The sequence below is a fragment of the Microtus oregoni genome, unplaced genomic scaffold (genome assembly GCF_018167655.1).
Source record: "Microtus oregoni isolate MIOR12 unplaced genomic scaffold, Mior012 000017F_ref0000208, whole genome shotgun sequence".
NCBI classification, from domain to species: Eukaryota; Metazoa; Chordata; class Mammalia; order Rodentia; family Cricetidae; genus Microtus; species Microtus oregoni.
The window spans coordinates 39,081,258-39,104,227 of NW_024543076.1; the positions used below are offsets into that span (position 1 = coordinate 39,081,258).

At 44.1% G+C, this 22,970-nt stretch overlaps 1 protein-coding gene and 1 non-coding gene across 2 annotated transcripts in view; both read left to right on the forward strand.

The window, feature by feature from the left end:
* Stmn2 (stathmin 2) overlaps window positions 1–17,097 on the forward strand; it is a 52,224-nt gene extending 35,127 nt beyond the window's left edge. The window contains exons 4-5 of the mRNA XM_041667895.1: window positions 8,881–9,072; window positions 15,771–17,097. Of these exons, the coding sequence (XP_041523829.1) occupies window positions 8,881–9,072; window positions 15,771–15,830 (252 nt within the window). The 3' untranslated portion in view covers window positions 15,831–17,097. The remainder of the gene's footprint in view (window positions 1–8,880; window positions 9,073–15,770) is intronic.
* A 2,640-nt stretch (window positions 17,098–19,737) lies between these two features.
* Window positions 19,738–19,842, forward strand: LOC121458574. The gene has a single exon (XR_005975856.1). It is a non-coding gene; the product is annotated as a U6 spliceosomal RNA (small nuclear RNA).
* The last annotated feature ends 3,128 nt before the right edge of the window (window positions 19,843–22,970 follow it).

Below are 22,970 nucleotides of genomic sequence, written 5' to 3' on the forward strand. Positions count from 1 at the left end.
CCAACTAATTTTCTATAGTAAGATACTAAGAAATCTGTGAGCTTTAAGATTTGAGGCTGGAGAGATGGGTCAGTAGTTAAAAGCGCTTACTGCTCTTATAGAGGACCCAAGTCCCATTCCAAGCACCCGCTTTAGAGGACTCCAGGAGGATCTACTGCCTCTGGCTTCTACAGGCATCTACACTCACATGCACATACCACCCCCAGCACACACATGTAGAGTTAAAAATAAGTATTCGGAACAGTCTGAGGGCATTAAGGTATCCTTGCGAATCTATGGATTGAAGAAGTCCTGTCTGGATGAATCTGCCCAACAGGAGGCATTCCTTCCCGTCACTTCTTAAGGTATCCTAGCGAATCTATGGATTGAAGAAGTTCTGTCTGGATGAATCTGCCCAACAGGAGGCATTCCTTCCCGTCACATCTTAAGGTATCCTAGTGAATCTATGGATTGAAGAAGTCCTATCTGGATGAATCTCCCCAACAGGAGGCATTCCTTCCAGTCAAGTCTTCTTCCACCAAGCTCACACTTGCACTGGGCTTCCTCCTTGCTTTATCATGACGTATTTTAGTCTCCTGGGGTCACTAAGAGCATCCTGCACACACAGTTATTATAGCAGTAAACCTTCTCATTTTATTTTATTTTATTTTATTTTTATTTTTTGGGGGGTTTTTCGAGACAGGGTTTCTCTGTGGCTTTGGAGCCTGTCCTGGAACTAGCTCTGTAGACCAGGCTGGTCTCGAACTCACAGAGATCCACCTACCTCTGCCTCCCGAGTGCTGGGATTAAAGGCGTGCGCCACCATCGCCCGGCTTAAACCTTCTCATTTTAATACTTTTGTGCTATCTATAAAAAATCTGTCAATATATTAAACACTATAATCTATTAATATTATTATAAATCTATATTATAATGGAGAAACTGAGCTACTAGCCCAAGTAAATGTACAAGATTTAACTATTTGGCTACCCTCTTCTGCTTTACTCTCAGAAGTACCCAAATGTCTTGTCTAAAGTCCTGCAGGGTCTGTTGCACTTGGGCTAATTTAAGTTCTCACTCAGCAGAGGCATCTTCTATATAATGGGCACAGCACAGCACAGCAAGACATATACATGAAACACACACACACGCGCGCGCCCAAAGTTGACACAGAGCTCAGGATACAACATCAGTGACTGGTCCAAACTTAATATTCAGAAAGCAAAGTTCAGTTTGTACACTCATGACATTTCCACCTACTGTACTTAATTCTCAAAAAATGGATAAAGGAGAAAGAACACAGAGCTAATAAAAATTAACTGGGTGTTAATTTATAAAACTCCCTGAAGCAACTAATTAATGACTCTGGTAAAAGTTCTACATCCTGATAGCAGTAAACTATTAACAGTTATTTAAACAATTAAATCAAATTAGAAATGGACCGTGTAGCTAATGGACATTGACAAGTGGAATCTGCCAGAATTTTGATATTCAGAAAAAGAATGTTCTGGAACCTTTTTAAAATATTTTAAAATATGGTATACTCCATTATATTTCTTGTGCAATTTGGAAATTTTTCAATGAAGAAATCACCATGTGGATTATGTTCTCGTAGTAGACTTTTAATTAAGTGATAGTACAGCTAATTAAGAGAAAGTACCAACTTAAACATTCATTCATTGATTTTGTTTTTCTGTTGGATTGTACTGACTTAATTAGTACTCGTGTGAAAAACTGCTAAGTCTCTTCAGAGAGTCCCCAACAAATGCATACAGCTCACTTGCTATGCAGGGGAGGACACACAAGTAACTTCAATCCAGCTGTGCTAGCTAGCTAAAGGAGAAAGTAAGTACGAGACTGGGAAGTTCAGAGTAGCTGCAGAATAAGGATGGCTGAATTGAGATAACGCTGTGTATCATCCAATGCTCTGGCTTCCAAGCCAGTACTTCTTCTCTTCTAACTGGCTTCGCTGCCAGCGAAGTTCAGCTGCCCTCTATTTTCAATCACTTGCCGACAACACAGCAACTCAGGCAGAAACAGAGCTTCTCCTCCTTGCAACCGCTTTGCAGTCACGGATACAGGAATATGATGCTCAAACTTGGGCCATTCACCCACCTCTGCCCTAAAGAGATGGTAAGGCAAAGTCTGGGGTAAGGCGAAAGAAAATTAAGACCTCACCAGAAAAATGTGGGGGTGGAGCTTAGAGATAGAAAACGGCAGGTATCCCCAGTTGTTGTCTGCAACACCTATAGTATTCCATACTCCTAACACAAAGCAAAATTATAGGTAGTAAGTTTCCAAATGATACCTCCTGAAGGTAAAATCACATAATTGACAGACAGATGTGGGACCTGCTATTTATTCTGACCCTGACTCTAGGAACTAAAGACACCCTCACTAAGCCTCCTGTCACTAAGGGACCAAGAGAACCAATAGTCAGTCATAAGCACACCATAGCATACAACACATCAAACATGAGCAAGAGAAGAAAAGATGAGCGTAGACTGTCTGACGTGGGAAGAGCAGCAAGCCCCAGGGTCCAGGGTTCTGGTGAGTTTGAGAGACAGCACGAAGGCCAGTGAGGCTGGAGTGCTGAGCTCAGGGAAAGGACGGGTGCTGACGTCAGAGGGCAGTGCTCTGAGGACTTTTGAGTTGAAGTGAAAGGAAGGCAGAGGAAGACAATAAAACCATGCCCATGCAGAATAGGAAACACAGCCCAGCTTTAAAGAAAGACCTATTTTTAAAGGAATTAACTAGAAAAAATGGTGTTAGATAAATAGAGAAAATGGGAAATTGTTATAGACTAGAAAACAAACAAATACAATCCACTTCATGACTAAGGGCGCACAGAGGCAAGCACAGAGAAGATGTTTTGTGTTTTGAAGGCAGTGGCTCAGACAGTGGACGGGGGAGTTGGGAGGGAGCTCTAGATCAGACCCAATGTATAAGTCATAAAGAGGCCTGCATTTTTACATAAAAACAAATCCTTCTAGGTGTTCAAAATAGCCGGGCAGTAATAGCACATTCCTTTAATACCAACATTTGGAAGGTCAAGACAGGTGGATCTCTGGGTTCAAGTCCAGCCTGGTCTACATTGTGAATTCCAGGACAGCCAGGGCTACACAGGGAAATCCTGCCTTGAAAAGAAAAAAACAATAAATAAATAAATAATTAAAGCTTGAAAATATTAAAAAGCTGCTAAAAACTGAGAAACAGAATTCAGCCGTTGTCACTTTACACTGGGCCTATTTCCCTTCCCATACATTACAAATTTTTAAATATTCTCCCCCAAAGTATACATGTCATTTACATGCATATCCGCAGCGCTTTGCTGTTGTTATAAACAGTCAGCTGCTACTACCAGTCAACAGCCTCAGTTATCTTAAGACAGCAAGCATTTTCTCAACAAATTGACACAATCCTAACTCCAAGCACAGAGGTAGACAAGGGCTGGGGTGTGAGATGCGGTTCTTATTAGGATGTTCTAAACACGAAACCACTTACTAGGATGTTTAAGGCTATTCCCTGGGAATCCAAGAGCCCTCTGTGGGCCAGGGGCCCACCTGAGTTGTACAGACAGGGCTCTCTGAAGTCAGGGCTGGAAGGCTGCTGCCCAAGTGTCTCCACAGGGGATCAGATATACTCTGGCAGTTTCCCAGAGTCCCTAGGCCACTTGGCCACAGTCATAGCTCTGACCATATGGTCACTTGCTCGGATAGAACTGCACAGGCTCCTCCAGCCAGAACTAATGTTCCATGGTTTAGCTGAGAGAAAGGCTTATTCTAAGTAATTTTGCTTTTTCTTCCTTATTGAAGTACCTCTGTCAATCAGTGTTCATTTTTTGAAATTCAAGTCTTCATATTTCAGCTAACCACATTAGGGAATGGATGGTGACATGTTGGCCATTCAGGCCCTGTGCCCATTCGTTCAACAGTCCCTTAGCAAAAGGCAGCAGGCTTCCACACATCCCACCTAGATGATCCAACATGCTCTGCTGTTCCAGTGTCTCTGTTAGTGATTTCTCTTTCCCATATGTCCCAGTGTGGGGACTGTGTCTGATTATCTTCAGCAGACTACAGTTTAAAGGTGCCTTTCAAATCATCCCAAGAACACATGGTTATCAGAATGTCTGCAGTTGAGCCTCCACACAACAGCTACTGCCCCTGAGCAAGTCATTTCAATTCTATCTCCTTTTGTCCATTTTCCGAGTTTGGTTTGTATTTTTCTTGCGGCTGTGATAAGTACCATGACCAAGAGCTGCCTGGGCAGGAAGCGGCCATTTCACCTACACTTCCAGGTCACAGTCCATCACTGAGAGAAGTCAGGCCAGGAACTCACGCAGAGCCTGGAGCGGAGACCACAGAGGAAACCTCAGACCTATAGGTTTGCTTAGTTTGCTTTCTCTTAGAACCCAGGCTCACCTGCCCAGGGGTGAGTCACCCCTGTGATCTGGCCCTCCCTACATCCATCATCCATCAAGAAAATGCTCCACAGACTTGCCCACAGCCAGTCTGATGGAGGCAGCCCCTCAGCTGAGATCCCTATTCCCTGGCATTGTCCTCTATTGAAAAGACTTGTAGAAGGTCCATGAGCTGTCGTTTTATTCTTGATAAAATGCAACAAGTTCTGACTTTGCAAAAATTATGGTCCAGCAAATGATTTTACAAAGGAAAGTGGTCCTGATTAATACTGCCATATCGTACATTTCATAAATATTTTAAATATAAAGTGGTCTTGATCATAATACATAGAATAATCAAGGTGATAAAATAGATATATATTAAACAGGTCGGGCCAACTAAAACTGGCATGGAAAATGTTAATATCATGAAAAATGATGAAAATTTAATGATACTTATAACTTTGATAAACAGATTAAATTAAAAAGCTCCCCACTCAAACCTGTTCAGTAAGAGCTAATTCATGTATCAATATCACTGCACAGTGAATTCTAACGACCTATGAACCTCGGAAAGAGAAGTGAACTCCTTGCTCTAAACAAAGCGGTGTGAAAGGGAACCATTAGTAGACAAATCAGGTGGCCCCAACTTCTTCATTTGTAACGCCAAAGTTTTAGAATGGGCTCCTCTTGTTCCCTTACCACATTATGGATTTGCCCCACGACGGCTTCTGCGAGGTCTGAACCAGGTGAAGTTTGCACACATGGCTGCCAACTTCCCGCACTGCTGGCCCTCGTTATGGAAAGGGGCCTCTAATTCCTGCCCTGACTCTAAGACACCTGACCTTGTCCTCCAGTGACGTGTTGCAGCCACTCAAAAATACACTTTAAATGGGGGTAACAGAGAGTTTATTCCTGAGTCAGCGACTCTAGCCCAGGAACTCAGTTTCCCGTTTCCCCAAATACCAAATCACAACATGGTAGCAGTTTCTTTAAGATTTATAGTAGCAAAGCAGAAGGAATCATAAATCAAGACACTTTTTAAATACACTGGGGTACGATACGTTAGACGGGCCACAGCAAATCGGAGAGACCTCTGCTCCAGGTCTCACTCCTGTCTGAGGTGTTGAAACTTGGTGGTCTGCTTAGGCTAATGTGTTGCAAAGGGCTCCAATTGATGCTTTCAAGAACAACAGGTCACACATAAAGGCGGATAACTACGTTCAAGGGCCAAAATAGACTGAGACAACTTGTATTTAGCTCCTAGCTCTGCAATACTGTAACACATCACCTTAAAGTTGCTCCTAGCCAGTCAAATTGGACAAACTTGGAAAGTGTGTATTCTTTTGGGAATTGTAATCTGCAGCTGGCATCTTAAGTTGGTAACTGGCTATTGAGATGGAATATAGGGGAATTGAAGTAGTTTTTATATAGTCACAGTTTGATATTCAGGAAGCCAGCTGGCTTCATGGTCATAAAATCTTCTTATTGTGGTCTTCTGGGCAAACAAGAAGAGCATGCAGACTCTCTTCTTGTGAGGGGACCCCAGCAACCCCATCCCAGGCTTCAGAATGAGAAGAGCTCATGATAAAACTCCAGGTTTTCATCATGTTAAGTCCCTCATGTGTTCCTGCATTTCCACGGGAAGTGAACACTGTGGTCTTTGCTTGGCACAACTACACTTAATTGTCATATTTGAGCACACACTTTTTTGCCCGTAGCCATGTTGACAATGTCCTTTCAGGATCAGCAGAAAGCCCAGTAGTTACAGGACAGCATCCAGCCTCCTAGTGGAAAGATCCTTTGGAACTAAGGGCTTTGGTGTTTGATAAATGGATCTGTGTGTCAAGTAATATATCCCACACATGATTAAAGGGGACAAGAAGATGGAGTGGCAGGAGTATATGTACTTCAGAAGTAAATGGGAAACCGGAGGCATCTACAGTGTCTTAAATCTCTTCTGTGCAGGTAGATGAGTTTTATGGACCAGTTAACTCAGATTTATCATCCAATTCATTTGTGCAGCAATTAAGCTCTTAGACTCGGTAGCATGAGAGATGCTAATTAACCTCTCTGCACAATGTTCAAGCGTTTCTAAATGGACAATAACTCTTCTCCCTGTCTCATTACTGTGCCTCCGTGTACCTCTCGGATCATCATCCAGTGATCCTAAGTTCTGAGTGAGGATGTGCAGAAGAGGTGCTCACCAGCCATCTGCCTCAGTTTCTCAAATCCCATCTCCCCGGATGGCACATTTGAATGACTCACTCTGTATTTGCCTCAGCTTACTTCTGCCTTGTACCAGCTGCCCTCTACCTCACCCAGTTCTCCGTCTTAATTCTCAGAGAGCTTCTGTGAAAGGCCATGATCCTCCAAGGCCATTACTTATCTTTGAAAACTTCACATGCACCAACATTTGCCAGGGTCCCTATTTTCACCTCTCTCTGAACACACACAGTCCACCTGCCTTGCTGCTCATCTGCCCAAGCACAGCACAGTAGGAAGAACTGTTTGAACATGCAGCGAGACCTTCACTCCCACACACAGGTAGAGACAAGCTTCCACTGCTTCAGATCATGTGTTGCCGTTCTTCAGCTTCTCGCGCATCGTATGCCATGCCTTTGTGTAATGTTCTCAAATTACTGCTTATCTTCTCACTTTACAGATAGTGGCATCAAAACTGATTTTCTTCCTTGGCGGTACAACTGCCAGACTGAGCCATACTCAGGGAAGCGTTGATTTCTCTGAGGAACAAAGTCAGGGAGGGATGTTGCAGGCAGAAAGAGCTGCTTACACACTCCAATAATGGAGTCCTAAGTCTAACTTCCAGCACTAGCCGAAGTACGGAGAGCTCAAGAGCCCTAAGCTATGGCATAGTGAAGGGTTTCTTTAAACATCAAGTGCCAGGGCCGGGGAGATGGCTCCATGGGTAAAATGCTTACTGCACAAGTCTGGGAACTTGAGTTCAGATGCCCAGCATCCTTGTAAGCACAGGCACCCGTCTGTAGGCCCAGTACTCTAGGGTCAGAGACAGGTGGGTGGTCCTGGGGTTCACAGCCCAGCTAGTCTACAAAATGTCAGGCTCTGGGTTCAGCAAGAAACCAGATCTCAAAAGCAAGTGAGTAGATGAAACAGAAATAATTGAGGATTGCATCCCAATACCAACCTCTGACCTCCATATAAGCCTGCATAGGGGAAAGCACACATACATATAACAGCATGCACACACACACATGATTGCACACTCACATGATTGCACACACATGCACACATATGATGGCACGCACGCACACACGCGTGCACACGCACACACACACTCAGTTTAATACTTTAAGGTGTGGTAGCTCATCCCTTTAAACCTGGCACTTAGAGGCTGAGTCGGAAGATAGCCAATGTGTCTCCAAAGAGCAGACTGTGGCCACCAACAACAGAATCACTGAAATAGTTAAGAAAAAAGGCTAGGTTTCCTGACCTCACCAAAGAACCTTGGAAATAGATCTCAGCAGGAAGATACTGGGTGCTCTGTCATTGCCAAGCCCCCAGTGACTGCAGTTGCAGAGAACCATACATCCTGCTGATGCTAAGGAGAGAGACAGCATGCACAAGACATAGCCAACCCCATTGGCTCTGCTCTCACTGCTGAAGGACCACAGAGTCCCTGGAATTCCTCTGGATGTCCACTTGAAGAATGACAGCAGAATCAGGGCTTTCTTCTGGTTTGGGCCAAAAGGACACTAAACACGAGATTTGAACAAATGTTTTCAAGTCTCTACAGAGTATTTTATGTGTAGGTATGCTTTGTCTGCATGTATGTCTGCACACCGTGTTCATGCTTGGTGTCCAGAGAGCCAGAAGAGAGCATTGGACTCCCTATAACTGGAGTTGAGGACAGTTGTTTGCTGTTATGTGGGCTCTAGGTACTAAACCCTGGTCTTCCTCAAAAGCAGCAAGTGCCCTTTACCACTAAGTCATATCTCCAGTGCCAGGAAGAATTTAATAGCTGCTGGGAAAGGGGAAGGACAGTCATGTAATAAAAAGAGAAAGTGGATTTGATTGACAAGAAAAGCTCCTACAGGGCCCACCCTATGGTTGGTTAGAAAACAGTGGACAGAAGAAAAGGGAAGTCCAGGCCCCAGGCCTTTCCCATTTCCTTCAGGTTCTCAGTGAATGTAGTGGTCCAGTGGTTCATTGTAGCACTTCCTGTTGCAGATATGCTTAACAGCATCTTATTTTTGTTAAAAAAAAAAAAAGAAAGAAAGAGAGAGAGAGAGAGAGAGAAAAGAAATTCTTCAATGGGAGTTAATGCTATTTCTATGACACTCTGTCTAAAACCTTGACAGTTGAAAATTCAGGGAGCCACTCACCCCGTCAACACATTCTATAGAAAGTGCCAAAGTCTACAGACAAGAGTAGGTGAATAGCAGTGCTCATGCCTGCAGCACCAGCTAGCACTCAGCTAAGTCGGCTTCCCGATAACTAAAAATGATGTGTTTTCTCCCCAGTCTCAGGAGGCTCAGGTGCTGAAACAATTGGCAGAGAAGAGGGAGCACGAGCGAGAAGTCCTCCAGAAGGCTTTGGAGGAGAATAACAACTTCAGCAAGATGGCAGAAGAGAAGCTGATTCTGAAAATGGAACAAATTAAGGAAAATCGTGAGGCTAATCTAGCTGCTATCATTGAACGTCTGCAGGAAAAGGTAAGGGTACCAGAATGCTGAGCAGGGGGAACAAGCCCTGTGCAGCCCAGCTGGGGAAAAAGACTGTACAGAACAGCTGGGGGACAAGCCCTGTGCAGCACAGCTGGGGGATGCTGGGTGCTGCAAAATGAGGTGGGACAGTCAACCTCAGGCTGCTCTCATCATGTATTTTGAATCTGTGACCTGACCCTATGGTGGAGAAAAAAAACTCTACATCAGCCCTGAAGCCCTTGCCAAATGTTCCATTGGACAGGGAGCCCAGGAAGGCTGGTCTCATATGTGTATGACTTCTGTACAAATCAATGCAATGAAAATTACCAAGTTACACATATTTAATATTTAACTTATTACATTAATTCTATAATACTTAATGTTAATAAAAATTAACATATAATATTTTTAAATAATACATTTAACATAAAATATTTGTCATAATTCCAGCCTCTCCATGTAAGAAAATCTACAAGAAAATCTGGAACATGGGAGCATAGCAGAGGGACCATTTCATACACATTTGGTTGTCCTCAGGCCTTTCTCCATATCCCACCATCCATGTGTAAACACACACGTGTGCGCACACACACACACACAAGCTTGCCTTTGAAAAATATACATAGTAGCTATGAATAGTTTTGCTTTGTCTGTTTCCAGAAACTGCATTAAGCTTGAAAAATAGGGACTCTGGAAAAGATGCAAAGATGCGTCTACACTTCTCACCCTCCAGCCTGCTCCCACATCTACGCTCTGTCAGGCCCTGCAGATGCAGAGAGACACTGTCATTTTCCTCCAAACACGGAGAGTTCATATTCAAACTCATAATCCTCCTACCTCAGATTCTGAACTCAAATTGCAAACATGTATCACTGTACCTGTCTAAAGTCAAAAAAACATTATTTCTTGGGTTTTTTTTTTTTTTTTAAGATAGAAGCACTCTTTGTGAATTGAAGGCTGCCTAAGAAGGGGCGTAGGCTCCAGCAGAGAAATAAGACCCTGGGGCTCTGGACGATATGCAAACAAGTCCTAGGGATTTGGGCAGAAGCCAGGAGAGCCAACTTCAGGGCAACTGTTTTAAATGTATAAGCAGTTGTGTCTGTGAGCTTCAGAGACACCCTATCTCCCAGTGTCTGACTTAAGAGTCAGAGTCTGGCTCACCACAGATCACACGTGATGGCACCAAAGCACTAAAATCCAGGACACCCTGGCTTTCCTGGAACTCATTCTGTAGACCATGCTGGCCTCAAACTCACAGAGATTCACCTGCTTCTTTCTCTCAATCACTGAGATTGAAGGTGTGTGCCACTACCAACTGACTCTCTGTGGTTTTATCTTTACCTATCCTCTGCCCCTTTTTCTCATGTCTGGATCAAGTATCTTACATACATACATACATGCGTGCATCCATTTCTGCCTGAAATTGCCCTGAAAATATTCCACCTGTGAAGGGTTTTTAGTTCATGGAATCAAGCTCTAGCATCATCCCAGGAAATACCTAGTGGTCTTAGTCATTTTTCTCCATCATGATAAAATGCCAGGACCAAGATAACTTATAAAAGAAAGTATTTAATTTTGGACCCGTATTTCAAAGGGTTACAGGCCACGGCCATCATGCTGGGAATGACAGTAAGAAGGCAGGTTTGGCACTGAAGCAGTATCTTGAGAGCCTACATCCGGACCCATGAGCATGAGGCAGACACAGGGAATGATGTGGGCTTTTGAAAACTCCAAGGCCACACCCTCTTATCACTCCAAACAGCGCCATCGACCGAGGACAAAGTATACAAACCACCACACCAGCCATTCATATTTGTTTCTGAAAACTCTACAGCATTTCCAGCATATACCCAGGTTTGAGAACTACTCTATAACCTATTCTGATTTAAATTTCAGCTGACAGGAGTCTATTCTAGTCCACACCACATGGGGCAGTAATGGTCATTGCTAGAGCCAGGGGTTGGTTTGTTTTCTTTTTTTGTTTTTTTTTTTTTTTTTGGCATTCCATAAGTAAATGGATACTTTTCCAATCACATAGACTCTTTAGCCGCTCACAGCAAACATCCTTTATCTCCTCAGTGAAATGGGAACACCTAGGAAGCACCAGATTTCTTTCTATGTGCTGTGTTTCAAATGAACTGGAGGTCTTGTGTAGTAAGAGTCATCTTCTGTTGTGTCTCTGTGTCTGTGAGCACTAAAACTACTTCTTTCCTAAAATAGGACAAAGCAAACTTGCTATGAGCTACACACAGCCTTCTGGTTAAGTGAAGTCAAAAAGGCCATAGTTGTGTAATGCTGAGAGTGTAACAAGCTTTTCTGAAACTTGACATCTGGAAAGGCAGTTACTTCAGAAATTGCATATTAATGAGTTAATCACTCAGTGAGCATCTACAGGGCCTCTACTGTGTGCTTAGAAACCTGGAAGGGGAAGTAAGAGAAAAGGGTCTTCTCCAGTCAGGCAAGGCAGACCTCACTTATAGTCCCAGCACCTGGGAGGCTGAAGAGGAGGACCAGACTTGGCTACAGAATAAGTGGGACCTTGTCAGTTGGGGGGTGGGGGTGGATAAAAGAGAGAGACAGGATTGCCAGTTATCTGTTATCAGTAGAAATCACTCCATACCAGGCTCCCATACTAGGGAAAACACCCACTCTTGCCAAATGGGAAGAATTAAAGAGATGCTTTCTTCCCAGTCTAATGGGTGCTTCCCGGCTCGAATGCACTCCCGAGCAACCTGCAGAACCTTCCACTCATCCCACCTGCCCATCTGCCTTATAATAGCAAAACAGAACTCACAGGCGTTTCCAGCAGGGCTCACACAACCAGGTTTGCCCTCACCAACTAGAAGTGTAGAATAAAGAAGGATCTCAGCATAGGTAGCAATTTTATGTTTCATTATCCAACCAGCAACAACTAGGTGCATTTGTAGCTGTATTTTAGGGACTACCCTTGGTCCCGTGACCACCAGAATCTTGATTTATGACAACAGGACTTTTATGAGCTCTCTCAACTTATTCCTAATTTATCTTTTATGCATAACCTCATAACCATTAATAAAAAAGAAAGGGACCTGATTATGCTGACATAATCTTACATTTAAATAGACTTTGATAATGGAATTTTATAAAATTATTATCTGAGGTCATCTAGTTTAAGTTTTGATACCTACAGACATTAAAGAGGCATTAAAAGATAAAGGAGGGAAGACCTCACATTTCTTGACTTCCAATAAGAAATCTCTAAATCACATTTTTTCAGAGGACCAGAAGTTTTCTTAAAGCCATCTTTCATACATACCCACATTTAAAAGTAATGTTTCCAGTGTCAAAATACTACTATACTTCCCTTTAGCAGGAATAGGGAGACGAGGAATTGCAGAAAATGCGTGTTTTGTAAATTCAGATATGCTTGGGCCTAGCCTAGCTAGTAACTCTAAGTGCACCTAGCAAAGTAAGTGTGAAATGTGTAATGAAGTGGATATTACTAAAGAAGAAAGTCCTTAGTGAACTCCACAGACAATGTCCCGAGTGAACTCCATAAACCATGTCCTTAGTGAACTCAACAGACCACGTCCTGAGTGCACTCCACAGACCACATCCCGAGTGAACTCCTCAGACCACATCCCGAGTGAATTCCACAGACCATGTCCCGAGTGAACTCTACAGACCACGTCCTTAGTGAACTCCATAGACCACGTCCGCGTGAACTCCATAGACAATGTTCCGAATAAACTCCACAGACAACATCCCAAGAGAACTCCACAGACAATGTCCCAAGTGAACTTCACAGACCATGTCCCAAGTGAACTCCACAAACCATGTCCTGAGTGAACTCCATAGACCATGTCCAAAGTGAACTCCACAGACCACGTCCTGAGTGAACTCCATAGATCATGTCCTGAGTGAACTCCACAGACCACATCCCAACTTTATAGAACTTTATAGATAGACAGAGCCTCACAGCTACCCTAGGAGCCCCCAGCTGTAGTGTTCTGGTTGTTAATCAGGACCACAGGTTGATGACATCACTGCCTGTGCAGGACTACCCTAGCTTCTCCGACATTTTCATTCAAAATCACATCAACACATCAGGAGTCTGCATTCCATTATTTAAAGTTCCCAAATACTAAGCCAGCTAAAATGCCTGAAAATACTTTTGTAGAAACTCAGAAGGATTATCTAAATTTTCTTTTAAAGTTATCTTCAACTCAAATTAAGTCTTTGATTTTCTTCAGCAAACTCATAACTTTACTAATTTGTGTAAGAAGTAAAGTCCAAAGGAAGCCAATAACACTAACTCTAGTGTTTATGCTTGTGAAGCTGTTTCCTACTGGAAGCTCTTTTGTCTCCCAGAACAGGAGAGGTTGCAGCACTGCCCAGTTTTCATGAGAGCCCAACTTTCACTAGTGAGTCCCCATTTGCATGCAAAGCAGACACTGCTACAGCTTTGCCTCCTAATAACTGTACAAAAGAGGAATCGCTGCATCTGTACCATCTCCCGCATTTCCAAACACAGCTTGATTTCTCAGCATATGCCTTTGCTCCTCTTCTTGGTTTCAATGGCATGAAAGGCTCTTTATAACCAATTACATTTCTCTAGAGTCAACTTCCTGCTTCCACCAATTTTTAACTTTTGAAAAAGTACAGAGTATATGACACGTTTCCCTCCTACAGCCTAAACTTGAGGGGGGGGTGGTCACATTCATATATAACTAATGTTGAATCTGACTATCTGATATAGGTGGGTCTTCTTTCTATGTGTTGCTTTCATTGGTTAATTAATAAAGAAATTGCTTGGCCTGATAGGTCAGAACATAGGTGGGTGGAGTAGACAGAACAGAATGCTGGGAAGAAGGGAAGTGAGGCAGAAGCCATAGCTCTCCTCTCCGAGATGAACGCAGGTTAGAATCTTCCCAGTAAGACACCACTTCATGGTGCTACACAGATTATTAGAAATATGTTAATCAAGATGTGAGAATTATCCAAGAAGAGGCTGGAACTAATGGGCCAGGCAGTGTTTAAATGAATACAGTTTCCGTGTAATTATTCCAGGGCTAAGCTAGCCATGCGAGAGCCAGGCGGGACAAAAAGCAGGCCTGCTTCACCTCACCACTACAGAATGGTGCCCAACGTGGGGATCGAACCCACAACCCTAAGATTAAGAGTCTCAAGCTCTACCGACTGAGCCCGGCAGTCCAACTGACCTCACATTTCTTGACTTCCAATAAGAAATCTCTAAATCACATTTTTTCAAAGGACCAGAAGTTTTCTTAAAGCCATCTTTCATACATATTTTCATTTAAAAGTAATGTTTCCATTGTCAAAATACTACTACCCTTCCCTTTAGCAGGAATAGGGAGATGGGGAATTGCAGATACATGCTGAGTGTTATAAATACATGCTCAGTGTTTCAGGATAAAGAACCCTGTAAGCACAGACACTTGACATGAATAGGATTTAATAATAAGATTTACTTTATAGCTGATCAAGATGATTGTGAATGAATCAAAGAAACTATATGAGGAGAAAAGCAGTTTTAGAAAATGATACCATTATTAATAGTTAGCATTTCAAAGTTCAATTCAACAGGCATTGAACCTCTCTATGTAAAACCACATGCCTTCGATCATCCAATGCAGAAGTTCAAGCTAAAAAATGCTAGATCCACCTTTTCTCCATCACTTCCCTCCTTAGAAAGCTCACTTCCTAGCCTAAGACCAGTATCTCTAATAGTAGGATTTTTTTATGCAAATAAATATCCACCGACCCATGCAATGTACCATGCTATAAAATGACACAGTCAAGACTTTATAGCCAAACATAGCCAAGGAGACAAATTCTCCTGTTTAGAACTATGTGACTGCCCCATAAAAGGGGAGAATTTCATTTATGTAAGAGTTCAGATGCAATCGTATTGGTCTTGTGGAAACCCTTATGGGGAAGGATTGCTGAGACAGGCCTTACAGCCTATGCTTACAGTCCTCACCAGCGGGAATGAGGGTCGGGACCCTAGACGTTCGAAGTGGCATGAAAAGTTGATTCAGCTGGACTGCCTCAGCCGGCGTGTGCCAGAGTCTCTGGAAACACTGCTGGGCTCAAGTTCAGAAGGGCCATTTCAAACAAGGTTTTAGAAAGTGGTACATACCAAAGTCTTCTCTCTGGATCTGTTTCCCAGAAGGCCTGTGGGCAATTACAAATCCTTCAAAATAGTCCAAAAAGAGGAGTTAAAGACTGAAGATAAGGAAATCAACAATGTTATATTTTATTGCCGGTCTCAGAATTCATACACAAGTCAATATATTCAGGATCTTATTATTAATTATTTGACATTTTAATCATAATTTTTAAGATAAGAATGTTGTTGTTGTTGTTGTTGTTGTTAGAAGTGCAGGATTAGGGTACAGCTCCTCAGTAAAGGGCTTGCCTATCACTTACAAGGTACTTGGTTCCAGGGTTTGATCACCAGCGAGGGAGGGTGGTGCCTGAGGGGAGGAGTATGGGGTGACAAAGATGTTTGTAATCTTCTCTACTGTGATGTTTCTTGGGCTCACATTCTCCTTGTGACATGAAGAAAATTCCTTTAGGAATTTCAGTTTAGGTAGATACCACACTGCGTGATTTCTGACCAAATATGTCCAGCAAAGGCTAGGGTGGCCCTCCTAGTTCTCTGGGCCTCATGGACTGACCTCTTCTGCTTGGATGTCTTCCAGGAGAGGCACGCTGCGGAGGTGCGCAGGAACAAGGAGCTCCAGGTTGAACTGTCTGGCTGAAGCAATGGCGGGTATGGCACGCCCCTCCCATAGTAAATCCCTCTGCCTATATTATAATGGATCATGAGATATCAGTATGGGAAATGTATGACATGGTTTAAAAAGAACTCATTATTAAAAACAAAACAAAAAACAGAATCAAAAATAAAATAAAATCAATGCGGTCCCTTTGCAGAATGTTTTGCTTGATGTTTAAAAAAAAGTACCTTGGATCTTATTTTGTAAATATTTACATTTTTGTTAAAAAATACAAGTATTGCATTATGCAAGTTATTTCATAATCTTACATGTCCTGTAACAGGCTTTCGATGTTGTGTCTTTCCACTCCAATGAATTCGCTAGGTCTGTTCTTCCAGAAGCTCCCCATGTGGAACTCTAGTCCCTTCCCTTCTCACTCCAACAGAAAAAATGAGGTCAGTAGACAGTCTATGGTGCTAGAAACCCACCATTGCCTAGTGACCTAGATGACTTCATAATCTCTAGCTTGACCAAGGCCACGCCTAAATGACAGGTATCATGTCTCCATGAGAACCTCCACATCTGCTTCCTGCCTAGAAACCACAAAGCCAGGCTAAGGAAAACACCAGTTCTAGTGCTTACTTCTGCTTCTCATGGACTATGTGCTACATGCGTGTTCAGGTCTTAGAAAGGGATGGATGGGAAGACAGATCTGAGCTCAATCAGGGTAGAAGCAAAAGGCTGAACACAAATGCGAAGTCCAAGGGTTCAAGGAGCCCTGAGGTCGTTCGTTCTTCATGAAGTGGGCTTACTTCTCTTATTTCAGTTATTTGGATGGAATGAAGTAGTTAACGTGTCGGGTGGCTTACTTGTGGATGCCATGGGTGATGATATTCGTATTAAGCTTTTGCCTGTAGTACAAGCACATGATGCTACTGAGTATTTTCCATTTGGAGACTGTGAGCTGGTTGTTGCATTAAAAACACAAACAAAATCACACACACACTGTGGACTTTCACTCAAGCTGGTCTTTTTTCCCCAGTGTAGGGCAATCCTGCCTATAAACAAAACCACACCACTCCATCTGTGAGGCTGACGCAGCTAGGGGGCTAGGCAGGGCATTTGTGCCAACGAAAAGAATCAGCAGATACCCAGCATACGAACCTATTGCAGTTCTGAAGTCGTTTCTCCCCCAACTCCCCACTCCCGAAGGTTGCTGCCTGCATATTTACTCTCCATTAGTGCTATTTTCCTGTATGTCATTGTGAGCAAGCTGTGATGAATAAAGACTTGGAGTTCTGTGAACTAATAACAGTTTGGTCTGGTCTCTGGGCCCCGTATGTCCCGACCTGGTGTTCAGATCATGATAGGGTGGCTGCTGGACGGGGCCATCTCACAAGCAAACAGGCTGTAATTAGTCTGGAGGAAGCCAATGGCCTGCTGGTTGACTTCCCTCGTGAAACAGCAGGCCACTTCTTTTCCCCTCCCTCGGACACAGTGGGGAAGACCTTCAGCCTGTTCCCCTTAGCAACAGGCAGAGTGAAGGAGAAGCTGAAGGTCTGGACTAGTCATGCTGAGGATTCGAGCCTCGTTCCAGGCATTGGGAGGTTACTGGCACCACCTCAGGTTCTCTTACGCTGCCCACAGGACACCCCCAGCCTAGACCGTCTGTTAAAATGTGACTTCCTTGCCACTCTGCCAAATCATGTCCTGTCAATGAGCACACGGCACACATGGACACAGCAGGATCCTGCCAGAGACCCACATGGGTTTTGTAGGACCAGACAAACAGCATCCAGGTTGAGCAGAAATTCATAGATGATTGAAACAATATAGATTTATAAATAAGTAACTTGGGCTCATAAGAGCACTGGCTAAGCTTAAGGTTGAGGCCACCTGGTGTCTCTCTTGAATGTCCTTTAGAATTTGTGGGATAATAGCACTGTATAACACTGTAATCAATGATACATACACTTTATTTTTTTAGATAGGGTCTCTGATGTAGCCTGTGGTTTGACTAGAGCTCTCTATATAGATCAGGTTGGCTTCAAACTCACTGTCTCTGCCTCCCAAGTACTAGTATTGCAAGCCTACACAGTGAAAACATACCTTTAAAAAAAAAGATACACATACTTTTTTAATTGTTTTATTTAGATTTTATTTATTTTTATTTTTGTGGATGGATGCTGTACCTGCTCTATGTCTGTGCCCACATGTGTGTAGTACCCAAGAAGGGCAGAAGAGGGTAGTAAATCTAGGACTGGAGGCACAGATGGTGTGAGCCACGACATTGAGGCTGCGAGTCCAAGCCAGGGACTGTGAAAGAGCAGCCAGTGCCAAGGACTTGAGCATCGCTCAGCCCAGGGTACGTGCTTGTAAACACTGGGCTCCTGGTTAGTCCAGGGCAAGCTCTGTTCTCATGCTGATTTGCATAAGTTGGTAGGAAAACGTGAACTTTGAGGCTTTTCATTGGCCCCTAAGAGTATGACCATGAATGACCACAAATCCCAAGATTAATTAATTAGGCCCCAAAACAGTAAGCGATATTGCTAGTCCACTTGGCAGGTTGAAGAGAAACAGATTACTCCCATGAGGCTTTCTGAGTATTAGAATAGTGGACACTCCTCACACCCATACTACAGTGTGTCCCTCTCTAAACAAGAATTAGCCTAATGTTGAAAAAAAGAAAAGGAAAGAAAGAAAAAAACGGGCCACAGAGAAGTGACTGTCGTGCGGCCGGAGCAGGGCCCAGGACCTGCCTTACAGCAAACACTCCCCAAATTTCACTGCTCTGGTGTAGACCGACCGACCGTCTGTGAAGTTGCTCTAGACCAGTAGTTCTGCAGGTTGTCGTGGGGGTTTGATCATAGCTGACTGACTGTTCACTTGCCTGGCATGCATGCGGCCCTCGGTTTGATCTTCAGCACTGGACAGTAAAGGGAAACAAAGAAACAAAACCCGGATTGCTGACCCCCCCCCTTTCTTATCCCTGAGCTCTGCACCTTGATGCCAAACTGTTCATTGTTTCCCACTACCCCCAGGGGATGCTATGCCATCTTCCAAGCCTCACTGTAAACACACGGCTCCTGCTGTGTGGAGGAGTCCCAGCCACTGCTCCATGGAGGACAGTTTCATCGATGAGGACCATGATGGTCAGGGGATGAAGGGAAATGCATGCAATCCTACCCAAAAGATAGCGGAGGGTGGAAGGCATCCAAGAGGGAAGAATTGAAGTGCTGCTTGCATGGTAACAAATGATGTGGCCAGGCAGGGCTATGGTAAGAAACAGGCAAAGTCAAAGGACAATGGCTTGGCATCTCACACATATTGTTTCACGAATGCCAACAATATCTGAGGTTTCTCCAGTCCCTTCACAACTGAACTAGAAGCTGTTTGTGTGGAGCCACGGCATTTAGAGAAGAGTAGTTCATAGCCTGAATCCACTTAGAGATATTCTTACCACACTCCTGCCCTGGTGAGGGTTCCGTTTAGGTTCCATAAATGCCTCTGAAGTGGTCTGTGAAAATTCACATGATCGCATTGGTCTGACGAACCAGCCATCTCTCCCGCATCTTCTATACCCAAAATCCCATGGAATGACCACACACCAAAAAATGCTGTTCTCACCTCAAGAGCCTGCTGTGTCAGAATAGCTACAAGAACTACAATACCTAGAACAATCCATCAAGGAAGAAGTTGTTTTAGCTCACAGTCTTGAAGGTTTCATCCTGTGATTGGTTGATTCCTTTATGCTAGGGCCTATTGAAAAGCAACCTCCAATGAAGTCTGTGTGGCAGAGAAGAATTACTCACCTGGGGGGAAGGAAGGAAGGAGAGGGGCGGGGGAAGAAGAGGAGAAAGAGAGAGAGAAAGAGAGAGAGAGATCCCACTATGCCCCATTTGTGTCCAGACCAAGATTTTAACACATGAACCTTGGGGGAACATTCCAGATTCAAACTTACAGCACATATACTAAAATTGGAACGATACAGAGAAGATTAGCATGGCCCCTGCGCAAGGATGACACGCAAATTCGTGAAGCGTTCCATATTTTTAAAAAAAAAAAAAAAAAAAAAAACTTAAGTATCTGCCCATGGGTTCTTCACCAGCCTTCTCCACACGTCAAAGTAGGAAATAAAGTTGAAATGTGCCAACAGGCATGACTGTACCATCCACTCTTCTGCTGAGGGAGAGCACCAGAAGAGAGAGATGTCAAGTCCTTGGCTTTAACATCCAGCAAACCACTCCTGGCCTTTTATCAGGCCATTTGTACAGGCACATGCAGAGCCTTAAACAAACGTTGGCAAACCTCAGAGCCAGCTTGGATTCCTCACCATGCCCATTACCATCTCCAAGTGAGCACCAAGCCGCATCAGCTATCCCTTAACACCATCCTCATCCTGGGTCCCTCTTTACTCCATAGAACTGCCTCCTCCATCGGGTCCTCTTAGACACCCCTGACCACCTCCTGACACACCTCTGCTCCAGTCTGCGGCCACCTCTGCACACTGATCTAGTCTGTTTGCCACCTTACTACCCTCCCATTCACGCACGGGACGACATTAAAGTGTCCGTGAGTCCCTCTTTCCTCACAATGCCATTCCCCTTCACAACACTGTGCACTCTGACACACTTGGTGTGGTTTTTTCAGACCTCCACACCTATGCCATGCTCTGCATACAATTATGGTCACTACAACTCAAGACATGGTGAAAGTCTAGGTAAGGCTGTGATCTTGAAATATATTTTATAATCACAATGAATTAGAACTGCAGTATTTTATTTGCTCCTCCTGTTACAGAGCTAACATGGGTCTCTGTGGCCTAATGTCTGTGCCGTTTCTCACTCTAGAATCAAAGGCTTTGCTGGTCACTATAGAGAAGGGAAATTGCAAGCATGACTTGTCAGGCACTGGGTGTTCCCGAGCTTCCACCCAAAGCAGCACACACCACACCAAAGCAAGTGGTACGGGTCCATTCTACACCAAGTCCACAAGAAGGTTCACCCCCATCACAATCAGAGGAAGAAAACCAAGAATGTTTAGTGGGCTGCTCCAATGACGGCCACCCTGCTGGTACCAAATGTTCAGCTCAGATTTTTTTTACCCAGGTTCTATCACTGTCTGTCGCCCATGTAGAAAAGCAGCAAGTCATTTAGCCATGCATCAAGATCAATGTGGAGACCTCACAGCCCCTCCCCTTCCTCCCTCCATCTGTGCACGAGTCCAGGGCATAGCCAGTCTCCATTTTCAGTTTGACTGCTCCTGCAATCAGCTAAGAAACATGCTTATGGGTGTGGCTTTGAGGTTGATTCCAGAGGGCTTGTGCCAATTTAAATGCCGGCCACACTGTCCATGGGGTTGGCTTCCCGGGCTGAATGAAAATGGGGACGAAAGAGAGCAAACTGAGCACCAGGATTCTGCCTGCCTCCTGCCTGCAGCTGCAACACGACTGTCTCTCATGCCACCCGCCCAGCCTTTCCTCCTACAGGACTGGACCCTCCACCCATGAACTAAAATAAATGCTTTCTTCCTTAACTGCTTAGTCCAGGTGTTTGCCACAACAATGAGAGGAGTAACTCAGAGTTCTCTTCACTGAGAACAAATTTAAAAAGCAAGTCAGTGTTGAAATGGGTGAAACTGAACAGGAGAAGTGCACAGCTGTGCTTATCTAAAGGTAAGAGTTGCACAGCGCCCAGGCACATCAGAAATCCTGGAACCCCTGGACAGACCCTGTGCAGTGTTAGAAGAAGGACCATTCTTCGATTCTGTCCCCATCTTACTCCCAGAGCAAAGCCTCTGCCGTGAGTCTGTTGTTCCCCATGGTTACAGCTGGGGGGGGGGGGGGGCAGAGGGAGAGACAGAGACAGAGAGAGACAGAGAACTGTGTATGTATACATGGCCCTAAGTGTGGATATAGAAACATGCATGACACAGTGTGTGTATGGAGGTCACAGGGAAACCTCAGCTGTCTGTCCTCCGACAATCTTGTTTGAAGTACGATCTCTTGTTGCTAGCTAGTCTGACCCCTGACATACAGGTTCTCCTGTCTCCTCCCCTTACTTTACCATCAGGATGCTGGGATTATAGGTGACCACTACAGACTGTAACCCTAGGTGGGTTCTGGGGATCTGAACTCCAGTCTTCATGCTTGTAAAGCCAGCACTTTATCCACTGAGCTCTCTGCCCGGCTCCCTGCTCTGCCAGGTTAACTAATCTTCCTGGTCCTTTATCCTCCATGGCTGTATCTGCAGAGGCCACTCGGCGTCTGTTTGCTACCCACAACAGAGGCTTGAGTATCCAAGGGTCATTAATACATTTTTACTGATTGTCATAGTAGCATAGATTCCAGCAGGATAAAGGAAACAGCACCTTACAAAGAATAAGGAGACGTTCATGACAGTTCTGCTAGCATAGGTGAGAGAATGAAGAAAAACCAGTGCAGGCTTTGGAGGGCCTGGGAAACAAGCAGCGAGAAACCCTCCCCAGCAGTCTCAAGATCTAAGAGGTCTCTTCTTCAAAAGGACAACAGGGGTGGGGGTGGTGAGCTCCAAGGATGTCTTTCTAGTTCCTTGAAAATAAAGCTCTCACCTCATTCTCTAAATATCCTTTATATGAATTGATCAAGAGAGGTGAAGCCAGGCCACATGGATTTAAAGTCAGAGCCCGTTCAATTATCACTCCCCCTCCTGTTGTGCCCTAGTCAGCCCTTCACTCTTCACCTTGGTGTCTAGTTAATGCATTTGTACTGAGCACTAAGGACCTAAGGATACTGGAGACCAAGCCCCAGAGCATCATTCCACTAAACCCTGGGTACTTTGGGGGTGGTGTTGTGTTTTGTCATTTCCTTCTTAGCATGTACTCAATACAAAAAAATGGTGGGTGGGCTTGATTAACTTAGACATTCTCGTGTACGTCTATCCTGTACTTTTTTTTTTTTTGGACAGGGTTTCTCCACTGAACTCACTCTGTAGATCAGGCTGGCCTTGAACTCAGAGAGTCGCCTGCCTCTGCGTACTTTGATTTTTGCCTTCTCCTTTACCTCCTTCCAGTCCCCGACCACTCCCACTAGTATCTCCACTTCCCAAACAATTCATTTCCTAGTCTACAGCGTACATATAAGAGAGAGGGGGGCATTTGTCTGTCTTCATTTCGTAGTCTACAGCCTACATATAAGAGAGAGGG